Source organism: Hemitrygon akajei, chromosome 28 (assembly GCF_048418815.1).
Source record: "Hemitrygon akajei chromosome 28, sHemAka1.3, whole genome shotgun sequence".
Classification (NCBI taxonomy): Eukaryota; Metazoa; Chordata; class Chondrichthyes; order Myliobatiformes; family Dasyatidae; genus Hemitrygon; species Hemitrygon akajei.
In genome coordinates, this window is record NC_133151.1 from 6,669,767 (window position 1) to 6,695,990 (window position 26,224).

Here is a 26,224-nt window from a genome sequence, read left to right on the forward strand (position 1 = left end):
GTGCTTGGCCATCGCTGCTCGGGGTTCCATTCCTGCCGCTGTCTGGAAGGAGTTTGTACATTCTCCCCATAACTGTGTGTGTGTGTGTGTGTGCGTGTGTGTGAGTGTGTGTCTGTGTGTGTGTGTGTGTGTGTGTGTCTGTCTGTGTGTGTGGTGTGTGTGAGTGTGTGTGTGTGAGTGTGTCTGTCTGTGTGTGAGTGTGTGTCTGTCTGTGTGTGTGTGGTGTGTGTGTCTGTCTGTGTGTGTGTGTGTGAGTGTGTGAGTGGTGAGTCTGTCTGTGTGTGTGAGTGTGAGTGTGTGTCTGTCTGTGTGTGTGTGTGTGCGGCTGCGTGTGTGTGGGCTTCCCCTCTGGGTGTTCCAGTTTTCCTCCAAAGGCGTACAGGCTATCAAGTTGTGGGTCTGCTAAGGTCGGCAATGGAAGTAAGGCAACAGTTGCAGGCTGCTTCCGGCACATCCCCGGGCTGTGTTGGTACTTGACAATAGAGTTCACTGCCCTTTTCGACGTACACGTGACAAATAAAGCTACTCCCAAAATCCAACGGGACCACAACCCTGTCCATAGAGCTTGGAGGCTTGTGTGCCCCAGTGACCCCGGTTGAGCTAACATTGGCTGGAGACAGGGCTTTATGCCTTGGCTCCTGGTAGGGCCACCCATGCCCAACAGGTCAGAGGGTAGAGTGGCCTACTGGTCCCAATTCTGGGGTTCAGCTCAGGGCTAACAGCCCCAACTGCTCAATTAAAAAAAAATAGGAAGCGCAATGAAGAATCCTACTATCGATGGAGGACTGCCCTAAACGCCAGCGGCATAGCAGGCAGGCAGTAAGTTTGATCTTGGAGAAGTCCAGAACGAGGGGTCACAGTTTGAGGATAAAGGGGAAGCCTTTTAGGACCGAGATGAGAAAAACTTCTTCACACAGAGAGTGGTGAATCTGTGGAATTCTCTGCCACAGGAAACAGTTGAGGCCGGTCCATTGGCTATATTTAAGAGGAAGTTAGATATGGCCCTTGTGGCTAAAGGGATCGGGGGGTATGGAGAGAAAGCAGGTACAGGGTTCTGAGTTGGATGATCAGCCATGATCATACTGAAAGGCGGTGCAGGTTCGAAGGGCCGAATGGCCTACTCCTGCACCTATTTTCTATGTTTCTATCTTTATCACGGGCAGGGCGAGCCAGCATGGTGCATTGGCCAACACACACAACGTTAGAGGGACTCAGCAGATCATCCATGGAGGGAAAGAAACAGTCGACATTTCAGGTTGAGACCTCCATCAGGACATTGAACAGCAGTGATTCCTGTCTTTCCCTACAACTACATACACATAATTGGGCCAATTACATCATGCGACACTTTCTGGGCTGCCCCCAGCACATCCTTGAACAGTGCTGGCCACCGACGCAAAATGACAGTGTTTTGGAAGACTCCCAGATTACTGCTCTTGTCCAGTCGGTGAACATCATCTCTACGACTCGGGGAGAAATTTCTGCTGCTCCACCAGAACGAGACAGGTTTGGGTCTGTCGACAGCCACACAGCAGAGCTGTGCAGAGATCAGGAGCTACATCCCCCCTTTGGCAGATCACTCATCGATTAAGGACACGTGGCTTTCTTTCAATACAAATTCTATTTTACAAAACATTATTCACAGACTGAGAATACAAAGCAAGCAAACCCTGGGGGATGAGTTAAAGGGCTGTGCCCCCAGGGGATCAGAAACCTGACTGATTCCCAGTGGCTCTCACCAGAGCTGAACATCAGCCCAGCCGGCTTTGGTTTGCTTGTGGGGCAGTGCTGATCAACGCTGGCCCAGCAATAGGCAGTGATGTGGGCCGCTGGTGCAGAGGTGGCAGGGTCAGATCCAACAGCTGGATGGGTTCAAGTGTTGGGAGAGGATTCCTTGGTCTCGAGTCCAGTGTTGTTGGGAATGGGGGGTTGGGGAGGGGGAGAGGTTCCTTGGTCGAGCCCAGTGCTTGGGTAGAAGGAGAACCTCTAATTGCCAACATTGGCTCCAAAGGCTAGTCACTGTACCCTTTTCCAGCATGGGGGTCTCCTGACCGGGAATGATCAGGACCTAACCAGAGATCACCTCCACCCTAGCACACCAGATCATCCACAGAAAAAGGACAGCTGGTTAAATCCCCCCCCCCCCCCAGTCTCCCCATCCTTTCCCACTCCCCCCTTCACTCCCTCTCCCTCCCTGGGTTGACTTTGCCCTATTGATGTCGTGCTCTCTGTCTCTGAACCTCTAGCCCTTTCTTCTATCCTCTCCCCATCTATTCCTCCCACCCTTCATTCTCTCCCCACGTCTGTCCCACCCTTCACTCTCTCCCCCCGTCCGTCCCACCCTTCACTCTCTCCCCCCGTCCGTCCCACCCTTCACTCTCTCCCCGTCCGTCCCACCTGTCACTCCCTGTCCCTCTACCCCTCTCTCACTCACTCACTCTCCTGCTCTCTCAACCTATCTCTCTCCACTAACCTACCCCCCCCCCCCCACCAGCCGCTTTCAGAGGGACTTGCGTTGCCTCTTCAGGAAGGAGAGAGAGTAGTCACTGGCTGAGCTCAGCTTCTGCTTTTTCATCTGGACCTGGGACTGGGCGGTGAGCTGCAGTTTGATGGCGCTCGAGTTGATCTTCAGGGCCGTCAGCAGCTCCTTCATGCCCTTCATCTTTTCGCTGTGGAAGGTGACACAGGGACCCGTGGGGGCAGGGGCAGGGGGAAGGGGGGCAGTGGGAGCGGGAGTCACCCGCTGGGTGGGGGCCGATCGCCGGCGCTCCACCACCTTCTCCGCCAGGAACTTCTTGGCGGGGGGCGGCTCCTCGGCCTTGGACTCACGGCGGGGCCCCCGGCGCCGGGCATCCCGCGAGTCATCGCTGTGCTGATCGTCGTCCTCGTTCACCTCTGCGTCCTTCACGATGATCGTCACCTTGTGCCGCACCTAGGGCAGAGACAGAGGTGTCACTCAGACGTTGAAGGGAGGGAAGGCATCTCCCCAACCTCCTGCAGGCCCTTTGGCCCTCTGAGTCAGTGCTAACCCTATTACGCTAATCTCATTTTCATCCCCTTTTACATTCCCATCTACTCTCCTCAGATTCTACCATTCACTCACACTCGGGGGCCAATCAATTTAGGAGTACAATCAGGCCATTCCGCTCATCGAGTATGCTTTCAATTGTAAGGTTTATTTTTATTTAGAGATACAGCACATTAACGGGCCTTTCGGCCCATCAAGCCACTGCTACCCAATTATACCCATGTGAACACTTAACAGACTAACCCGTAAATGTGGGAGAAAACCCACACGGTCTCAGGGAAGACGTACAAACTCCGTAAACACAGCGGCTGCCATTGAACACGGATCACTGGTGCTGTAATTGTGTTACGCTACCGTAACCATATAATTATTTTTTCAACCTCATTCTCCCTGTGACCCTGAGCCCCCTTGCCAATCAAGAGCCCTTTAAATATACTATCAAAAATGTCTAAATGTACTATTAATCTCTGCCTTCTGCAAAACAAATACCAGATTCACCACCCTCTGGCTCCCCATCTCTGCTCCAAAGAGACGTCCATCTACACTGAGGCTATGGCCCTCTGGTTTGAGGCTCCTCTACTGATGGAGGTGTCTATCATCTCCACGCCCACTCTAGCCAGCCTTTCAGTATTCGGTAAATTTCAATATAGACTCTCACCCGCGTGGCGTTGAGATGCTTAGAACAAAGGGCATTACAGCATGGCACAGGCCCCTTGGCACATGGTACTGTGTCAACCTTTTAACCTTCTCTCCGACATAGCCCTTCATTTTGATCGCTGGTGGGTTTGCCCTGCTACCGGAGAGGGAAGCCCGTGTGGCCTGCATGGGGACGTTACCCAGGTTTTCTGCGTTTTGCATCTGAACTTGGACTATGGACGCTTCCCCCCCAGTTTTACTGTCTTATATTCTGTGTTTTTTGTCTGATTCTTCTTGGTTTTTTTTGTTTGCAGGGGTGGGGGGGATTTGTGGGGTCGGGTCGATTTTTAGAAACATAGAAAACCTACAGCACAATACAGGCCCTTTGGCCCACAAAGCTATGCCGAACACATCCCTACCTAGGCTTTACCCATAGCCCTCTATTTTATCCAGGAGTCTCTTGAAAGACCCTATCATTTCTGCCTCCACCACTGGCAGCCCATTCCACACACTCATCACTCTCTGCGTAAAAAGGTTACCCCAGACATCTCCTCTGTACCTACTCCTCAGCACCTTAAAACTGTGCCCTCTTGTGCTAGCCATTTTCAACCCTGGGAAAAAGCCTCTGACTATCCACATGATCAATGCCTCTCATCATCTTATACACCTCTATCAGTTTACCTCTCATCCTTCGTCGCTCCAAGGAGAAAAGGCCAAGTCCACTCAACCTATTCTCATAAGGCATGCTCCCCAATCCAGGCAACATCCTTGTAAATCTCCTCTGCACCCTTTCTATGGTTTCCACGTCCTTCCTATAGATAGCAAGGCAACCAGAATTGAGCACAGTACTCCAAGTGGGATCTGACCAGGGCCCTATATAGCTGTAACATTACCCCTCGGCTCCTAAACTCAATCCTATGATTGATGAAGGCCAATGCACCGTATGCCTTCTTAACTAGAGTCAACCTGCGCAGCAGCTTGGAGTGTCCTATGGACTCGGACCCCAAGATCCCTCTGATCCTCCACACTGCCAAGAGTCTTACCATTAATACTATATACTGCCATCATATTTGACCTACCAAAATGGACCACCACACTTATCTGGATTGAACTCCAGCTGCCACTTCTCAGCCCAGTTTTGCATCCTATCAATGTCCTGCTGTAACCTCTGACAGCCCTCCACACTATCCACAACACCCGAACCTTTGTGTCATCAGCAAACTTACTAACCCATCCCTCCACTTTCTCATCCAGATCATTTATAAAAATCACGAAGAGTAGGGGTCCCAGAATAGATTCCTGAGGCACACCACTGGTCACCGGCCTCCATGCAGAACATGACCCGTCTACAACCACTCTTTGCCTTCAGTGAGCAAGCCAGTTCTGGATGCACAAAGCAATGTCCCCTTGGATCCCATGCCTCCTTACTTTCTCAATAAGCTTTGCTTTGGGCACCTTATCAAATGCCTTCATACACCACAGTTCTTGTACCCTACCATCCTTTCCGTGTCTCATTGGAACGTACCTACTCAGAGCCCCGTGCAAATATCCCCTGAACATTTGCCACATTTCTTCCATACATTTCCCTGAGAACATCTGTTTCCAATTTATACTTCCAAGTTCCTGCCTGATAGCTTTGTATTTCCCCTTACTCCAATTAAACGTTTCCCTAACTTGTCTGTTCCTATCCCTCTCCAATGCTATGGTAAAGGAGATAGAATTGTGATCACTATCTCCAAAATGCTCTCTCACTGAGAGACCTGACACCTGACCAGGTTCATTTCCCAATACCAGATCAAGTACAGCCTCTCCTCTTGTAGGCTTATCTACATACTGTGTCAAGAAACCTTCTTGAACACACCTAACAAACTCCACCCCATCTAAACCCCTCTCTAGGGCGATGCCAATCGATTTTTTGGAAATTAAAATCTCCCACCACAACAACCCTGTTATTATTACACCTTTCCAGAATCTGTCTCCCTATCTGCTCCTCGATGTCCCTGTTACTATTGGGTGGTCTATAAAAAGCAGCCAGTGGAGTTATTGACCTCTTCCTGTTTCTAACTTCCACCCACAGAGACTCCATAGACAATCCCTCCATGACTACCTTTCTGCAGCCGTGACACTATCTCCGATCAACAGTGCCATGGCCCCATCTATTTTGCCTCCCTCCCTGTCCTTTCTGAAACATCTAAAGCCTGGCACGAAGTAGCCATTCCTGCCCCTGCACCATCCAAGTCTCTAATGGCCACAACATCATAGCTCCAAGTGCTGATTCACGGTCTAAGCTCATCCGCTTTATTCATGATACTCCTTGCATCAAAATATAGACACATCTCAAACCATCAGACTGAGCGCGTCCCACCTGCCTATCCTCCCTCTCGCACTGTCTCCAAGCTTTCTCTGTTCGTGAGCCAACCTCCCTTTCCTCCGTACATTGCAGTTTGGTTCCCACCTCCCCAGCATTTCTCGTTTAAACTCTCCCCAATAGCCTTAGCAAAGCTCCCCGCCAGGATATTGGTCCCTCTCAGATTCAAGTGCAACCTGTCCTTTATCTTGAGTGGGGAGGGGGGATTTGGGGGTTGATGATCGTGCTGCCAGTCTTTTCTTCCTCGGTTTTGCGACTATCTGGAGAAGAAGGATTTCAGAGTTGACAATAGGTGAACCTTTGATTTCTCTAATCACCTACGTGCCTATCTAACAGTTTCTTATGCCCCTAATGTAAACCACTCTGGCAGTGCATTCCACACACCCACCAGTCTCTGTATAAAGAACTTACCTCTGACATCACCCCCCCAATACTTCCCTCCAGTCACCTTAAAATTAGTCCCCTTCGTATTAACCACTTCTGCACTGTGAAAACGTCTCTGGCTCCCAATCTACCAAACTACATTCATCATCAAAGTATGTAAGCAGAGTACAACCCTGACGTTCATCTTCCGCACAGACAGCCATGAAACAAAGGAACACCATGGACCCAACATACCGATGTAGTTATAAAGAAGGCAAGACAGCGACTGTACTTTATTAGGAGTTTGAAGAGATTTGGCATGTCAACAAATACACTCAAAAACGTCTATAGTTGTACCATGGAGAGCATTCTGCATCACTGTCTGGTATGGAGGGGCTACTGCACAGGACCGAAAGAAGCTGCAGAAGGTTGTAAATCTAGTCAGCTCCATCTTGGGCACTAGCCTACAAAGTAGCCAGGACTTCTTTAGGGAGTGGTGTCTCAGAAAGGCAGCGTCCATTATTAAGGACCTCCAGCACCCAGGGCATGCCCTTTTCTCACTGTTACCCTCAGGTAGGAGGTACAGAAGCCTGAAGACACACACTCAGCAATTCAGGAACAACTTCTTCCCATCTGCCACCCGATTCTTAAATGGACATTGAATGGACACTAGCTCACTTTTTAAAAAAAATACAGTATTTCTGTTTTTGCACATTTTTAAAAAATCTATTCAAAATACATAATTGATTTACTTGTTTATTATGTTTTTTTTCTCTCTCTCTGCTAGATTATGTACTACATTGAACTGCTGCTGCGAAGTTAACAAATTTCACATCGCTTGCCGGTGATAATAAACCTGATTCTGATTCTGTTCAAAGAAAAACATCAACCCCTCAAATGAAAATACGTGCCCTGTGTGAGGGTCGAACTCACTGCCTTAGGATTAGACTGACACGCTGCCTAGTGCGCTAACGACTCTGTGCCTCCCATCAATATCGTACACCTCTCATCCTCATGCGCTCCAGAGAGAAAAGCTCAAGCTTATTCAACCTGCGCTCAGTAGGCACGCTCTCTCTGTGTCCGAGTAAACCTCCTGTCGGGAGGGTTGTGGCAGGAAAGCTGATCCATTCTTATTCCCAACATTCTGACCCCTCTCTCCAAGATACTACCCTCACCTACATAACCAGGGACCAAGTCACCTACTGACCCCACAACTTTGATGTGAGTGGGAACCGGAGCACCCTTGGGAAACCCAGGTGGTCTTAGGGAGGGATTATTTTCCCTCCCCCCCCCTTCCTCTATTCCCCACTCTGGCCTTTAACCTTTTCTCTCCAGCTGATCACTTCCCTGGGTCCCCTCCTCCTATGGTCCACTCTCCTCTCCTATCAGATTCTTCCTTCTCCCACCCGCCTGGCTTCACCTATTACCTTCCAGCTAGCCTCCTTCCCCTCTCCTCCCCTCCCACCGACTTCTTATTCTGGTGTCTTCCCCCTTCCTTTCCAGTCCTTAAGAAGCATCACAGCCTGAAACTTTTAACTGTTTATTGCTCTCCACAGACGCTGCCTGACCTGCAGAGTTCCTCCAGCATTCTGTGTGTGTTGCATAGGGAGAGAGTGCAAACTACACACACACACAAACACACACACACACACACACATCAAGATCAAAGGTCAGGTATTTGGAGCTGTGAGGCAGTATCTATACCCACTATACCACCGAGTAGCCTTTCACCCCTCAGACATCGAAGCCACAGAGTTGAAGAGTATTAATTCCTCCACAGAAACACTTATTGCTTTAAGCCAGTTTAATGGCTCAGTAGCAGACTAGTTAGTGCATCGCGCTATGGTGCCAATGACCCGGGTTCAATGCAGCTGCCTCCAGGTACTCCTCCACCTTCCAAAGACATACGGTTGGTATGCTGCAGGCGTACTACGTTGGCGCTGGGAGCGTGGCAGGACTTGCGTGTCACCCAGCACAATCCTCGGTGATCTGACACAAACAATGCGGTTCGCCGGACGTTTCGGTGTGCTTATGAGAAATAAAGCTAATCTAGAAATAAAGCTAATCGTGGGACTGGTATGGAAAGGAAAAGCAGGATATGTGCACGGTAAAGCTCCAACAACCTCAAAGCAAGAAGTCGAACGGATCTTCCATGGCCACTGGGAGATCCCGCTTATTCTGGCAGACGGAGCGTAGGTGCTCAGCAAAGCGGTCTCCCAATCTACATCGGGTCTCACCAATATTCAGGAGGCCACGCCGGGAGCACCGGACACAGTACGTGACCCCAACAGACTCACAGGTGAAGCGTCGCCTCACCTGGAAAGACTGTTTGGGGCCCTGAATGGTAGGGAGGGAGGTGTACGGGCAGGTGGAGCACTTGTTCCGCTTGCAAGGATAAGCGGCAGGAGGGACATCAGTGGGGAGGAATGAATGGAGAAGGGAGTTGTGTAGGGAGCAATCCCTGCAGAAAGCAGAAAGTGGTGAGGGGAGGGAGAAAGGTGCTTGGTGGTAGTTGGAGGTGGCGGAAGTTTCGGAGAATTATGTGCTAGATGTGGAGGCTGGTGTGGTGATAGGTGAGGACAAGAGGAACCCTATCCCTGTAAGAGCAGACTTGTGCGAAATGGAAGAGGTGCGGTTGAGGGCAGCGTTGATGGTGGAGGAAGGGAAGCCCCTTTCTTTGAAGGAGGAGGACATCGCCTTCATTCTAAGAATGAAAAGCCTCATCCTGAAAGCGGCGGAGACAGAGGAATTGAGAGAAGGGGATGGGGTACTTTTTTGCGTGAAATGGAAGTAATTGAAGTTAATGCAGGACTGCCTTAGGGTTTCCAGCCCCGGATTTTCCCCTCAGGGTTCACTCCCGAAGCCTTCCCCATGAATGGGTACATCCGCAAGGCAGCAGAGGAGGTTTGAGATCAGAGTTTTCCTTCTCCTGGATGAGCTGCCAACCATGCCCACAGCGACTAGTTTTAAGGCACCAGTAACCCGCCTTTACCCCTTCTCCTGTCAGCAGAACCGGTTCTGCCGGTACGTGAAGGCCAGGAGCTGGACTTGGTTGTCTGAGGCCATTTGAGATGCACGCCATTGGGAGCATTTAATAGGTAGTGGGAGCTTGTCCCTGCTACCACCTGACTAGGACAACCTCAAGGAACAGCGCAGAAAAGGCCCTTCTAGCCCAAAAAGCCGCACTGCCCAACCACCCACCTATTTAGCCCCAGCCTGATCACAGGACAATTTACAGTGATCAGTTAACCTACTAACCGATGAGTCTTTGGGATGCCGGAAGAAACCGGAGCATGACGAGAACATACAAACTCCCTGCAGAGGACGCCCAGATTGAAGTTCGAACTCTGGAACACACTGAGCTGTAATAAGAGTTGTGCTAACCATATCCTACAGCACAAGAGCTTCTGCAGATGCTGGAGCTACAGACACACACATACACACACAATGCTGGAGGAACTCGGCAGGTCAGGCAGTCGGGGAATAAACAGTCCATGTTTTGGGCTGAGACCCCTCATAAGGATTCACTTTGATACACGACCACTTTTTGATCCCTTTGCACTGAAACTGACGATGTTTTGTTCTACTTGTGCTCTTTCTTACAAGAACATGGCAAAGTTATTTCCCATGATAGGGGAGTCTAAGACAAGAGGGCATGACTTTGGCTTTGAAGGACGTCCATTTAGAACAGAGATGCAGAGAGATTACTTCAGTCAGAGGGTGGTAAATCTGTGGAATTTGTTGCCACGAGCGGCTGTGGAGGCCAAGTCATTGGGTGCGTTTAAGGCAGAGATAGATAGGTTCTCGATTAGCCAGGGCATCAAAGGGTCTGGGGAGAAGGCAGGGGAGTGGGGATGACTGGAAGAATTGAATCAGTCCATGATTGAATGGCGGAGCAGACTCGATGGGCCGAAGTGCCTACTTCTGCTCCTATATCTTATGGTGTAATGGTGGTGCTGTGTCCCCCTGATGCTGCCCCAGGTGAGGCTGTCACTGCACCTGCACATACACAAGTTTCCACGCGTGACAGTAAGCGTGACCTTAAATGAAACAATCATTTTTGTGTTGTGAAGTGTTTAGTTTATCCCTACCCTCCGGTTTAAGATCACACGACATAGGAGCTGAATTAGGCTAGTCAGCTCATCATGCCTGCTTCACCATGGCTGATTTAAGATCCCTCTCAATCCCATTCTCCTGCCTTTTTCCCGTAACCTTTGATGCCCTTCTTATTCAAGAACCTATCAATCTCCACTTTAACTATATTCACTGACTTAGCCTCCTCAGCCGTCTGTGGCAATGAATTCCACAGATTCACCACCCTCGAGCTATATAAAGCAATTCTCCTCATCTCTGTTCTGAGGCCCCCTAGTCCTAGACTTCCCCACCACAGGAAACATCCTCTCCACATCCACTCTATCTGTGTCCTCTGGTCCTAGACTCCCCCACTATAGGAAACATCCTCTCCACATCCACTCTATCTGTGTCCTCTGGTCCTAGACTCCCCCACTATAGGAAACATCTTCTCCACATCCACTCTATCTGTGTCCTCTGGTCCTAGACTCCCCCACTACAGGAAACATCCTCTCCACATCCACTCTATCTGTGCCCTCTGGTCCTAGACTCCCCCACTATAGGAAACATCTTCTCCACATCCACTCTATCTGTGCCCTCTGGTCCTAGACTCCCCCACTATAGGAAACATCTTCTCCACGTCCACTCTATCTGTGCCCTCTGGTCCTAGACTTCCCCACTATAGGAAACATCCTCTCCACATCCACTGTATCTGTCTCCTCTGGTCCTAGACTCCCCCACTATAGGAAACATCCTCTCCACGTCCACTCTATCTGTGCCCTCTGGTCCTAGACTCCCCCACTATAGGAAACATCCTCTCCACATCCACTCTATCTGTGTCCTCTGGTCCTAAACTTCCCCACTATAGGAAACATCCTCTCCACATCCACTCTATCTGTGCCCTCTGGTCCTAGACTTCCCCACTATAGGAAACATCCTCTCCACATCCACTCTATCTGTGTCCTCTGGTCCTAGACTCCCCCACTATAGGAAACATCCTCTCCACATCCACTCTATCTGTGTCCTCTGGTCCTAGACTCCCCCACTATAGGAAACATCCTCTCCACATCCACTCTATCTGTGCCCTCTGGTCCTAGACTTCCCCACTATAGAAAACATCCTCTCCACATCCACTCTATCTGTGTCCTCTGGTCCTAGACTCCCCCACTATAGGAAACATCCTCTCCACATCCACTCTATCTGTGTCCTCTGGTCCTAAACTTCCCCACTATAGGAAACATCCTCTCCACATCCACTCCATCTGTGTCCTCTGGTCCTAGACTCCCCCACTATAGGAAACATCTTCTCCACGTCCACTCTATCTGTGCCCTCTGGTCCTAGACTTCCCCACTATAGGAAACATCCTCTCCACATCCACTGTATCTGTCTCCTCTGGTCCTAGACTCCCCCACTATAGGAAACATCCTCTCCACGTCCACTCTATCTGTGCCCTCTGGTCCTAGACTCCCCCACTATAGGAAACATCCTCTCCACATCCACTCTATCTGTGTCCTCTGGTCCTAAACTTCCCCACTATAGGAAACATCCTCTCCACATCCACTCTATCTGTGCCCTCTGGTCCTAGACTTCCCCACTATAGGAAACATCCTCTCCACATCCACTCTATCTGTGTCCTCTGGTCCTAGACTCCCCCACTATAGGAAACATCCTCTCCACATCCACTCTATCTGTGTCCTCTGGTCCTAGACTCCCCCACTATAGGAAACATCCTCTCCACATCCACTCTATCTGTGCCCTCTGGTCCTAGACTTCCCCACTATAGAAAACATCCTCTCCACATCCACTCTATCTGTGTCCTCTGGTCCTAGACTCCCCCACTATAGGAAACATCCTCTCCACATCCACTCTATCTGTGTCCTCTGGTCCTAAACTTCCCCACTATAGGAAACATCCTCTCCACATCCACTCCATCTGTGTCCTCTGGTCCTAGACTCCCCCACTATAGGAAACATCCTCTTCACATCCACTATCAAGGCCTTTCAATATTCAAGTCAAGTCACTTTTATTGTCATTTCGACCATAACTGCTGGTACAGTACATAGTAAAAATGAGACGTTTTTTCAGGACCATGGTGTTACATGACACAGTACAAAAACTAGACTGAACTACATAAAAAACACAGAAAAAAAACTACACTAGACTACAGACCTACCCAGGGCTGCATAAAGTGCACAAAACAGTGCAGGCATCACAATAAATAATAAACAGGACAATAGGGCAGTAAGGTGTCAGTCTAGACTCTGGGTATTGAGGAGTCTGATAGCTTGGGGGAAGAAACTGTTACATAGTCTGGTCGTGAGAGCCCGAATGCTTCGGAACCTTTTCCCAGACGGCAGGAGGGAGAAGAGTTTGTATGAGGGGTGCGTGGGGTCCTTCATAATGCTGTTTGCTTTGCGGATGCAGCGTGTGGTGTAAATGTCCGTGATGGCGGGAAGAGAGACCCCGATGATCTTCTCAGCTGACCTCACTATTCGCTGCAGGGTCTCGCGAACCGAGACGGTGCAATTTCCGAACCAGGCAGTGATGCAGTAGCTCAGGATGCTCTCAATGCAACCCCTGTAGAATGTGATGAGGATGGTGGGGTAGGAGATGGACTTTTGATATGTTTCTATGATATTCCCCTCTCATTCTTCTAAACTCCAGAGAGTATAGGGCCAGAGCTGTCAAACGCTCCTCATATGCTAACCCTTTCATTCCCAGGATCATTCTGTTGAACCGCCTCTGGACTGTCTCCAAAGTCAGCACATTTTTTCTTACATAATGGGGCCCAAAACTGCTCAAAATACACCAACAATCAGTCTGACCAGTGGTCTGGCACCGCCGGGAACGGGTGGAAGTAAACAACAATCAGTCTGACCAGTGGTCTGGCACCGCCGGGAACGGGTGGAAGTAAACAACAAACAGTCTGACCAGTGGTCTGGCACCGCCGGGAACGGGTGGAAGTAAACACCAACAATCAGTCTGACCAGTGGTCTGGCACCGCCGGGAACGGGTGGAAGTAAACAACAAACAGTCTGACCAGTGGTCTGGCACCGCCGGGAACGGGTGGAAGTAAACAACAATCAGTCTGACCAGTGGTCTGGCACCGTCGGGAACGGGTGGAAGTAAACAACAATCAGTCTGACCAGTGGTCTGGCACCGCCGGGAACGGGTGGAAGTAAACAACAATCAGTCTGACCAGTGGTCTGGCACCGCCGGGAACGGGTGGAAGTAAACAACAATCAGTCTGACCAGTGGTCTGGCACCGCCGGGAACGGGTGGAAGTAAACACCAACAATCAGTCTGACCAGTGGTCTGGCACCGCCGGGAACGGGTGGAAGTAAACAACAATCAGTCTGACCAGTGGTCTGGCACCGCCGGGAACGGGTGGAAGTAAACAACAATCAGTCTGACCAGTGGTCTGGCACCGCCGGGAACGGGTGGAAGTAAACAACAATCAGTCTGACCAGTGGTCTGGCACCGCCGGGAACGGGTGGAAGTAAACAACAAACAGTCTGACCAGTGGTCTGGCACCGCCGGGAACGGGTGGAAGTAAACAACAATCAGTCTGACCAGTGGTCTGGCACCGTCGGGAACGGGTGGAAGTAAACAACAATCAGTCTGACCAGTGGTCTGGCACCGCCGGGAACGGGTGGAAGTAAACAACAATCAGTCTGACCAGTGGTCTGGCACCGCCGGGAACGGGTGGAAGTAAACACGTGTTGAAGGGGAGACTGGAGAGGGAGAAAGGAACAGGAGGGCTGGATGGTGGGCGAGATGGAAACAGAAGCTGGTGAGAGTTGCTTCGTGCACATTACCTGCCCATCGAACTTGCTGATGGATTGAACGAGGAAGGTGGCCCAGCCCACGTGGAGGACCGGCGTGGAGCTGCCTTCTTCCCACTTGCAGATGCCATCGTAGAAGCGCAGCAGCTGGGCGAAGCTCTCGGGGTCCTGCAGGGCTGTGTTGGGCGTGGACCGTCCTGGCTGACCCTGGGAAGTAAGAGGAAGAGATAGGTATAACGTTTCGGAGTCGGGACACTGCCTTAGGGACAGAGATGGACAGAGAGGAACGGGGCAAGATACAGAGTGGGGTGTGGGCGAGAGACGGAGCTGGGTGGGGGGGGGGGGAGGAGGGGGAAGAGTGGGAGAGTGGGGCACACACACACACACACACACACACACACACACACACACACACACACACACACACACACACACACACACACACACACACACACAGTGTCTCAGTTGCACGTGAACCCTTGACACAATCACACAAAGCAGCTTGGACTGTGGAGAGAGAAAGAAATAAAACTGAATGTTTCACCCAACAGAGCAGCAGGCTACAATATGCACTTACGTAAAACCAGGCACCCTTGTAGATAGATTAAGGAGAAAGATTAGATTAAAGATTAGTTTTATATGTCACATGTACATCAAAACATACAGTGAATTGCGGATGTTTCCCGAAGGGGGGGGGGGGGGGGAGAATTCCAGGACCACAAGACGCAGCCTCAGAATAGAAGGACGTCCTTTTAGAACAGAGATGAGGAGGAATTTCTTCAGCCAGAGGGTGGTGAATCTGTGGAATTTGCTGGAGGCCAAGTCATTATGTATATTTAAGGCAGAGGTTGATAGATTCTTAAACACAAAGTACAGGACTGACAAAGGGTCTCGGCCCGAAACGTCGACTGCTCGTTTCCATGGATGCTGCCCGACCTGCTGAGTTCCTAAGTGTGTTGATAGATTCTTGATTGGTCAGGGCAAGAAGGGATACGGGGAGAAGGCAGGAGACTGGGGGCTGAGATGGAAAATGGATCAGCCATGATGGAATGGAGCACACTCGATGGGTCAGATGGCCTAATTTAGCTCCTATATCTTGTGGTCATATGGTTGGCATCAACAACCAACACCCTGCAAGGATACGCTGAGGACAGCCCACAGGTGTCACCACGCTACCAGTAACAACGTAGCATGCCCACAGCTTACTAACCTAACCCGTACGTCTTGGGATGTGGGAGGAAACCAGAACACCCGGAGGAAACCGATATGGCCACAGGGAGAACGCACAAACTCCTTGCAGACAGCGGGAATTGAACCAGGGTTGCTGACATTGTAAAATGTTACGCTAACCACTGCACTTTTGTGCCACCCGAATAGGTGAAGGTCATGGAGGTACGGTGGACAGACTTCTACAGAAGCAGCCGGAATTCTGGATTATTGATGCAAAGAGATGTTCAAATCCCGAGGACTACTGAGGAATTTAAATTTAGGCCATTAAGAGTCATGGAAAAGTATTTCACAGAAACAGGCCCCTTGGCCCATCAAGTCCATGCTGAACCATTTAAACTGTCTACTCCCATCAAACTGCACTGGGATCACAGCCCTCCATACCCCTCCCATCCATGTACCCATCCAACTTCTCTCAAGTGTTGAAATCGAGCTCGCTTGCACCATTTATACTGGCAACTCATTCCACACTCTCATGACCATCCGAGTGAAGAAATTTCCCCTCATAATCCCCTGAAACTTTTCACCTTTCACCCTTAATCCCTTGACATCTAGTTGTAGTCCCACCCAACCTCAGTGGAAAAAGCCTGCTTGCATTTACCCTATCCATACCCCTCGTAACTTTGTGTCCTTCTATCAAATCTCCCCGTAATCTTCTATGTTCCAAGGAATAAAGTCCTAATCTTCCCTTATAACTCAGGTCCTCCACTCCCGGCAATGTCCTTGCGGACTTTCTCTGTACTCTTTCAACCGTGTTTACATCCTTCCTGCAGGTAGGTGACCAAAACCGCACACTGTACTAAATAAAATACATCTGGAATTAAAAGCTGGTCTCGGTCATAACAAGTCATCTACTGTCAGGTGTCCTGCTGGTATTTAGGACATCAACGAAGTTCCTCCATCTCTGGTGGTGTTCAGGGATTCCCTCATCGTGAGCTTTTGTCTCACTTTTCACTACTGTCAGTCATACAAGTCCTTGTGTGGAGGCTCAGGAATACCGTCGCACTCAGATGTGGAAGGTTCTTCACTGTTGTTTCAGTTTTGTTTGACCAGTCAGTTGTTAGCCCCGTTAGCTGAACCGCCCCCCCCCCAACGAACCAGGAGATCGGCTCTTAGTCTGTCCTCTGCCCTTTGACCTGTTTGGCATGGGTGACCCTACCAAGAGCCAAAGCATAAAGCCCTTTCATTATTACATTTATTCTTGTAATTTCTAAAATTCAATAAATAAATAATATTTTTTAAAAAAGCATAAAGCCCTGACTCCAGCCAATGTAGCTCTCCGGGTCACTGAGGCACGCAAGCCTCCAAACCCTACGACAAGGTTGTGGTCCTCTTGGAGTTGTAATAACGGCTGGGTCGCTATGAATTGTCGTAAGTGCATGTCTGGTTCACTGAATTTCTTTGGGGAAAGGGAAACCACTGTCTGGGTTGAAATGTGATCCAGAAATACTCACGTGGTTGAATTTCCCGTCTCCTTGATTTAGGAGGCCATTACGGATTAAAATTAAGGTTCGTTTCATTTGCTTTGTGTACAGTCAAATGCGTCAAATCAATTCAGTGAGGACTGCGTTGGGCCGTGCTTCCAGCATCAACATAGCATGCCCACAACTTACTAACTCTCACTCGTAAGTCTTTGGAGTGTGGATGCCCACAACTTACTAACTCTCACTCGGAAGTCTTTGGAGTGTGGAGGCTCACAACTTACTAACTCTCACTCGTAAGTCTTTGGAGTGTGGAGGCCCACAACTTACTAACTCTCACTCGGAAGTCTTTGGAGTGTGGAGGCCCACAACTTACTAACTCTCACCCGGAAGTCTTTGGAGTGTGGAGGCCCACAACTTACTAACTCTCACTCGGAAGTCTTTGGAGTGTGGAGGCCCACAACTTACTAACTCTCACTTGTAAGTCTTTGGAGTGTGGAGGCCCACAACTTACTAACTCTCACTCGTAAGTCTTTGGGGTATGGAGGCCCACAACTTACTAACTCTCACTCGGAAGTCTTTGGAGTGTGGAGGCCCACAACTTACTAACTCTCACCCGGAAGTCTTTGGAGTGTGGAGGCCCACAACTTACTAACTCTCACTCGGAAGTCTTTGGAGTGTGGAGGCCCACAACTTACTAACTCTCACTCGTAAGTCTTTGGAGTGTGGAGGCCCACAACTTACTAACTCTCACCCGGAAGTCTTTGGAGTGTGGAGGCCCACAACTTACTAACTCTCACCCGGAAGTCTTTGGAGTGTGGAGGCCCACAACTTACTAACTCTCACTCGTAAGTCTTTGGAGTGTGGATGCCCACAACTTACTAACTCTCACCCGGAAGTCTTTGGAGTGTGGAGGCCCACAACTTACTAACTCTCACTCGTAAGTCTTTGGAGTGTGGAGGCCCACAACTTACTAACTCTCACTCGTAAGTCTTTGGAGTGTGGAGGCCCACAACTTCCTAACTCTCACCCGGAAGTCTTTGGAGTGTGGAGGCCCACAACTTACTAACTCTCACTCGTAAGTCTTTGGAGTGTGGAGGCCACAACTTACTAACTCTCACTCGTAAGTCTTTGGAGTGTGGAGGCCCACAACTTACTAACTCTCACCCGTAAGTCTTTGGAGTGTGGAGGCCCACAACTTACTAACTCTCACTCGGAAGTCTTTGGAGTGTGGAGGCCCACAACTTACTAACTCTCACTCGTAAGTCTTTGGAGTGTGGAGGCCCACAACTTACTAACTCTCACTCGTAAGTCTTTGGAGTGTGGAGGCCCACAACTTACTAACTCTCACCCATAAGTCTTTGGAGCGCGGAGGGAAACTGGAGGCACTCGGAAGAAACCTTCACGGTCAAGGGGAGAACTCCTCAGAGAGAGAGTTGGCAGTCACACTGCTACGCTACCAAGCAGAGAAAAACCGCATAAGCTAGCAGAGAAGCAGGAAGACCGTTACAATGTGAAAAGGCTGTTCTCACACTCAGGGGCTTACTTCAGCGCCTCTGTCCCCATGCTCCTCCAAGCTCTCCGTTACGCTGGCCATCTCCTTGATTAAATTCGGGATGATGTCGTTAGCAATATCAAAGAACTCTTTGTAAATCTCCTCATCTTCTCTGCAGTAGTTGTAACTGGAACAGAGGGTAGAGAGTTAAAAATGAGATGCACAGACCCTCCTGGAGAGAAGCATTAAAAAAAAAACAAATAAATTTCTGGCTTTAGCATCAAAAGAGATTCAGCAGATGCTGGAAATCTTGAGCAACACACACACATCCGATTACCAGTTGTTTTGTATGCTGTACATACAGATAATTTCATCACATTGGTGCATCGGGGTAGAAGAAGGGAAAAGCAATAACAAAATGCAGAATGAAGCGTTACAGTTACAGAGAAATTGTCCGCCGGTACTACACAATGGTGCAAGGGCTGAGACGAGGTAGGTTGTGGGTTTAAGAATTCTTCATTACAGTCCATTCAATAGTCCTGTAACAGCGGGACAGAAGCTGCCTTTGAGCCTGGTGGGGCACATTTCAAAAATTCAAAGTTCAAATTTATTATCGAAGTACGTATATGTTACCATATACAGGCAGTCCCCGGGTTACGAACGAGTTCCATTCCTGAGTCTGTCTTTAAGTTGGATTTGTACGCAAGTCAGAACAAGTACATCCCGTATTATTTAGCGTCAGTTAGTCAATTGTTTGTCTTAATATATTTTTTACCTTTCTATGCATATAAGACACTTAAGAAACATATGTAATTCAATAACTAAACCACTGTGTTGCTTAGTAATAATTGTAGCTTTCGTCGGGGTAGGGCCTTTCACATGTTCCATTATTCTCATTTTATCCTTTAAAGTTGTTCTGATTGTTGACCGACTGTAGCCTAACACTTTTCTAATGACCGATGGCATTTCACCTCTTCCGAGCGCTTTATTATTTCCACTTTATTTTCAATTGTGATCGTTTTCTGGAGCAGAAACACTGCGGGCGTCGGAGATGGAGAGGTAGCAAGGAGGGGAGGGAGAGAGTGTGGGGGGAGGTAGGAGGGGAGAGAGAGTGGGGGGATGTAGAGGGGGGAGAGAGGGGTGAGAAGTAGAGAGGGAAGAACAGGAGGAGAAAGGTGGAGGGGAAAGAGGGAAAGGTAGAGGGGGAGAAAGATGTTGAAGGTAGAGGGGGGAGGAAGATACAGGGGGAGGGGAAGGTTGTGACTTACTCTTGAATGACGGTGGCTGCATCACCCCAGGAAGCCAGGGCATCCTTCACGTTCCTGTTACGGCAGAAGTAACTGGCCAGGTAGACGTAGGGATAGATGTGCTCGTTATTGTAGTACTTCTTTGCCGATGATATGCCCTGTAGTGTGAGAGGGCAATTAATAGTGGGCAGCTAAACACGGGTGGTCAAATTCGCAACTCTAGTGCAACAAAAGGCATGTATGTAAAGATCAAACGTGATCTTCTTGATCTCGAATTAGTGGCTGCACCCAGACTACACGGGACAGTGGTGCCTGCATCAACTGAGAAAGAGAGAAAGGGGGCAGAGGAGGGGAAAAGACAGAGAGAGCATCGGGAGAGGCTCTATCTCTATCTTATCTATCCCTTTCATAATTTTATATGTTTCTATAAGATCTAGTCTCATTCTTCTGAATTCTAGCGAGGACAGTCCCAGGCGACTCAATCTCTCCTCATAGTCTAACCCCCTCATCTCTGGAATCAACCTGGTGAACCTCCTCTGTACCACCTCCAATGCCAGCATATCCTTCCTCGAGTAAGGAGACCAGAAGCATATGCAATACTCCAGGTGCGGCCTCACCAGTGCCCTGTACAGTTGCAGCATAACCTCCCTGCTCTTAAATTCAATCCCTCTAGCAACGAAGGTCCACATTCCATTTGCCTTCTCGACAGCCTGCTGTACCTGCAAACCAACCTTTTGTGATTCATACACAAACACTTCCAAGTCCCTCTGCCCAACAGCATGCTGCAATCTTTTACCATTTAAATAATACTCTGATCTTCCATTTCTCCTTCCAAAGTGAATGACCCGCATTTACCAACATTGTGCTCCATCTGCCAGACCCTTGCCCACTCACTTAACCTATCTATATCTCTCTGCAGACTCTCCGTATGCTCTGCACAATTTGCTTTTCCACTCAATTTAGTATAATCAGCAAACTGAGATCCACTACACCCAGCGCCGACCCCTGCGACACACCACTCACCACTCATTGCCAACCAGAGTAACACCCATGTATCCCAACCCTCTGCTTTCTATTGGTTACCCAATTCTCTATCCTTGCTAATACATCACGCCCAGCTCTATGCTTCCTTATCTCATGGACAAGTCTTTTATGCGGCACCTTATCCAACTACGAAAAAGGACAGGGCAGAGCCAATGGATGTAGTGTACCTGGACTTTCAGAAAGCCTTTGATAAGGTCCCACATAGGAGATTGGTGGGCAAAATTAGAGCACAGGGTATTGGGGGTAGGGTACTAACATGAATAGAAAATCTGTTGGCAGACAGGAAATAAAGAGTAGGGATTAATGGGTCCTTTTCAGAATGGCAGGCAGTGACTAGTGGGGGTACCGCAAGGCTTGGTGCGGGGACCGCAGCTATTTACAATATACATTAACGATTTAGATGAAGGGATTAAAAGTAACATTAGCAAATTTGCAGATGACACAAAGCTGGGTGGCAGTGTGAAATGTGAGGAGGATGTTATGAGAATGCAGGGTGACTTGGACAGGTTGGGTGAGTGGGCAGATGCATGGTAGGTGTAGTTTAATGTGGATAAATGTGAGGTTATCCACTTTGGTGGCAAGAACAAGAAGGCAGATTACTATCTGAATGGTGTCAAGTTAGGAAAAGGGGAAGTACAACGAGATCTAGGTGTCCTTGTTCATCAGTCACTGAAAGTAAGCATGCAGGTACAGCAGGCAGTGAAGAAAGCTAATGTAATGCTGGCCTTCATAACAAGGGGAGTTGAGTATAGGAGCAAAGAGGTCCTTCTGCAGTTGTACAGGGTTCTGGTGAGACCCCACCTGGAGTGCTGTGTTCAGTTTTGGTCTCCAAATTTGAGGAAGGACATTCTTGCTATTGAGGAAGTGCAGTGTAGGTTCACGAGGTTAATTCCCGGAATGGCGGGACTGTCATATGTTGAAAGATTGGAGCGACTGGGCTTATATACATTGGAATTGAGAAGGATGAGAGGGGATCTGATTGAAACATCATTTTATTAAGATTATTAAGGAATTGGACACGCTAGAGGAAACATGTTCCCGATGTTGGGGGAGTCCAGAACCAGAGGCCACGGTTTAAGAATAAGGGGTAGGCCATTTAGAACAGAGTTGAGGAAAAACTTTTTCACCCAGAGAGTTGTGGATTTGTGGAATGCTCTGTCTCAGAAGGCAGTGGAGGCCAATTCTCTGGATGCTTTCAAGAAAGAGTTAGATAGATCTCTTAAAGATAGCGGAGTCAAGCGATACGGGGAGAAAGCAGGAACGGGGTACTGATTGTGGATGAGCAGCCATGATCACATTGAATGGCGGTGCTGGCTCAAAGGGCCAAACGGCCTACTCCTGCACCTATTGTCATATTGCCTTCTGGAAACCCAAGTAAATAACGCACATCTGCTCCCCTCCATCCACCGTGCTCATCACGTCCTCAAAGAACTCCAGTAAATTCGTCAAACAGGACCTGCCTCTGCTGAATCCATGCTGCATCTGCGAGAGGGGGCAAGTCAGTTCTGGCAATCAACATATTTCCCACAGACCAGTGGCGGTCATTTGTACGATGACTCCTCTCCCTGTGGTCTCGTGGGGGGGGAAGAGTTACTAACCCCTAGAAATATTTGACAGGACTATTTAGGAGTTACTAACCCTGTGTTTGCCCTGGGGGTACGTGATGGATTGTGAGCAGAACATTTACTTTGTACCCAACCCTGAGAGACAAAAGTGGAGGCATTTTAACACAACACAGGAATATCTTACTAATAAATGTATGGGAATCTTGGTATCAAACAACAGATTGAACCTCATGAAACAGAGTCAGTGGATCTGGTCTCCCTGGCATGGGCTCCAGCTCCTCCAGATCTGCAAGGTTTCCCAGTGCCATTGGATACCTGCAGGGACAAATAAGAAGCTCTTTTTAAAGATTAGCTCAAGATTTGCTTTATTTGTCATGTGTACAGCAAAATACGGAGAGAAATACGTTTACATCAAGGACCAAATGCAGTGCGAGGATGCGGGGGCTGCCTCCGGCGCAAGTGTCACCGAGCTTCAAGCCGCAACGCGGCACGCTCACACATCACTAATCATCACTGTATGCCTCACGTCTGTGGGAGGAAACCGGAGCACCCGGAAGAACGTACAAACACTTACAGACGGCGGTAAACTGTACCGTAAACTGCCACGCTACCTTGCCGTCCAACACACAAAGCCACACCTACACGACGCACAAAATAACAGCCTGCCTGCGGGAGCTCTCTGTGCGTAAATCAGTTGCTGTGTTTCCTACAGTTTAGCTTGACCCTCGCGGGCTGCGTCACCCTTCGGGACGTCCTGAAAGGGACGTAAAAGGCACTACCGAAATGGAAGTCAGTCTAGGTGCCAACTTACAGTGGAGCACGCATCTTAAGGGAACTTTAAGGGAGACATGATGCAGGCACTTACTTTTTTAGATGTCCAAGGTCGTACAGCAGCCACAGGAGGTGCTGGAAGAGAAGAAAAGGAAGAAGATTAATCCCTGGACCGTCACTCTGGAGCACCCTCCATTGACCTAACACCTACAGTCGAAAGGGAAACTCCCATTAGCAAGGAGTGATTGAGCCAAAAAGTCAAGAAGAAATACACAAGGGAGAGGGGAATAGGAGGGCGAGAAGGTGCAATGAGACTGGTGTGGAACAGTCTGGCTATCAATTCAAAGGCGGGTTTAGGGCAGCTTTGCAGAGATTTGAGGTTTAAATTTCTCCAAAAGGAGCTGCCCGAGAAGGCAGCAGGGGCAGGTAGAATTACGATGCAACTAGAAAGCGTAGTGGTTAGAGTAACGCTTCACAGCGCTGGCGATCCGGGTTCAATTCCCGCCGCTGTCTGTAAGCAGCTTATAGGTTCTCCCTGTGACCATGTGGATTTCCTCCCACAATCCAAAGCCATACAATTAGGGTTAGTAAGTTGTCGGCAGGCTATGTCGGTGCCGGGAGCGTGACGACATTGGAGAGCTGCCCCCAGCACAACCCCGGACTGTGTTGGTCGCTGAGGCAAATGACGCATTTCATTGTACGTTTCGATGTGCGCGTGGCAAATAAGGATAATCTCTTTCTCGTTGAACAGCTACAGGTTTAATGTGACTGGTGGGTTAGGGACGACTACTTTCATTGCTCAGTGTACATTAGTTATGGCGCTATCACCACTGGGAAAACCTGCTCAGACCTGCGCTTTGAAGCAACTACTGGAAAGCAGGGATGTGACGCTGAGGCTTTACAAGGCACTGGTGAGGCCTCACCTTGAGGTATTGTGAACAGTTTTGGGCCCCTCAACTTAGAAAAGATGTGCTGGCATTGGAGGGGATCCAGAGGAGGTTCACAAGGATGACTGCAGGAATGAAAGGGTTATCATACAAGGAATGTTTGATGGCTCTGGGTCTGTACTTGCTGGAATTTAGAAGGATGAGGGGGGATCTCATTGAGACCTTTCGAATGTTGAAAGGCCGAGACAGAGTAGATGTGGATAGGATGTTTCCCGTGATGGGGGGAGTCTAGGATGAGAGGGCACGGCCTCAGGATGGAGGGGGTCCATTTAAAATGGAGATGCAGAGAAATTTCATTTAGCCACAGGGTGGTGAGTTTTTGTTTTACCTCAGGCAGCTGTGGAAGTCAGGTCATTGGGTGAATTTAAGGTAGAGGTTCTTGACTGGCCGCAGCATCAAAGGCTATGGGGAGAAGGTCAGCGAGAGGGGCTGTGGAGGGGAAAAATGGATCAACCATGATTGAATGGTGGAGCAGACTCGATGGGCCAAATGGCCTAATTCTGCTCCTATATCTTATGGTCTTATGGACTTTCTAGATTGTTAGGTTTATAAGGAACATAACTTTCACATTAGAGCAGAATTCCCTATATTTGGGTAGGGTAGGAAAGGAGTAGAGACATGTAGGTCTAGTGTACGCAAAATAGAGCTTTTTTAAAATTTAAAATATGGCACGGTAACAGTAACAAGCCCTTCCAGCCAGTTCCACCCATGTGACCAATTAACCTACTAACCCACACATCTTTGGAATACAGGAGGAAGCCGGAGAACGGGGAAACTCTGCTTACAGACAGCGGCGGCAACTGAACGCGGAACACTGGCCCTGTTAGCTTTGCGCTACCTACTATGCTACTAGGCCTCATGGCTGGCATGAACGAGTTGGGCCGAAGGGCCTGTTTCTGTGCTATTGGATGCAAACCCTCTTGACCGAGTAGTTCTCTCTCCGCTTAACAGATTCAGAGATTAGCTTTATTTGTCACGCGTATATCGAAACATACAGTGAGGTGCATCAACAGCTACCACAGCGTGAGGGCTGCGCTGGGCAACCCGCAAAGTGTCGCTATGCTTCCGGTGCCAACATAGCACGCCCACAACTCGCATCCTTTGCAATGTGGGAGGAAACTGGAGCACCTGCAGAAAGTGCATGTGGTCACGGGGAGAAAGAACAACGTGGGAACTGAACACAGATCAATTTTAAAGCGTTACGGTAACTGTGTCAGTGCCAACCATGTACAGTTCAATGTTAATTATTGATGATGTTCCAGTGGGGCCACTGCATAAGTACACATTCTAACTGAAGCATAGCTATGAAGGATCACCACCTCCCCCCCCCCCCCCACCCAATCGCTTAGCGAGCTGAAGCAGAGCTCAGCAGGGCCCAACATCAGGGTGCCTCTAATCCCACACGTTGCTCTGCCCAGCCCAAGCTCGGTGCCCTCACCTGCTGCAGCTGTAGCAGCTCCACGCTGTCTGTGTGGTGGTCGATCGATGGGTTGATGGCGCACACCATGAGGGCCACCTCCATCTTGCGATCGCATTTGAGGTAGGAGCCCTTCAGGTACAGCCAGCTCTGGGCAAAGCAATAAGATCGAGGTTTACCTGCGGCACAGTGGTAGCTACGACAGAACTGGGCACGGGGCGATACATAGCCCAGGGCAACAAGCAGCAAATACAACACAAAGGCCAGCAAACAATAGAAAGGCATTGATATAATAAATGAAATAGGTAAGAGTGGACAGCCAGCAACTTTTTCCCCAGGGCAGAGACAGGTAACAGAAGAGCAGAAGCTTAAGGCAGAAGGTAATTGTTTCCTGATCGGTAAGGATATGGCAAGAAGGCCGGTGTATGGGGTTGAGCAGGATCCGGGATCGACTATGATGGAATGGCGGAGCAGACTCGATGGGCTGAATGGCCTAATTCTGCTCCATAAGGTCTTATGGTCTAAGAGAGCAAAATTTTAAGCTGATTGATGGAAAGTTTAGATTATGGTGTAGATTTTGTTTTGTCGTCTAATTTTCCTGTAGTTGCTTGTATTTTCATATAATCAACTACGTACACTTCAAATCAAATCAAGTTTAATTATCATACATGGACATAGCTGAATAAAACAGTGTTCCTCTGAGGCCAAGGAGCAAAACAACACCTTTTCAGAATGGCAGGCGGTGACTAGTGGGGTACCACAAGGCTCAGTGCTGGGACCCCAGTTGTTTACAATATATATTAATGATTTAGACGAGGGAATTAAATGCAGCATCTCCA

The 26,224-nt window shown here is 49.1% G+C and overlaps 1 protein-coding gene across 1 annotated transcript in view; it reads right to left on the minus strand.

Annotated features, from left to right (window-relative positions):
• Positions 1 to 1,555: 1,555 nt before the first annotated feature.
• The window catches only part of men1 (multiple endocrine neoplasia I), a 33,964-nt gene continuing 9,295 nt past the window's right edge, over positions 1,556 to 26,224 (minus strand). Inside the window, 7 exon segments of the mRNA XM_073031255.1 lie at positions 1,556 to 2,932; positions 14,285 to 14,458; positions 18,446 to 18,581; positions 19,663 to 19,799; positions 22,478 to 22,565; positions 23,116 to 23,156; positions 25,407 to 25,535. Of these exon segments, the coding sequence (XP_072887356.1) occupies positions 2,501 to 2,932; positions 14,285 to 14,458; positions 18,446 to 18,581; positions 19,663 to 19,799; positions 22,478 to 22,565; positions 23,116 to 23,156; positions 25,407 to 25,535 (1,137 nt within the window). The 3' untranslated portion in view covers positions 1,556 to 2,500.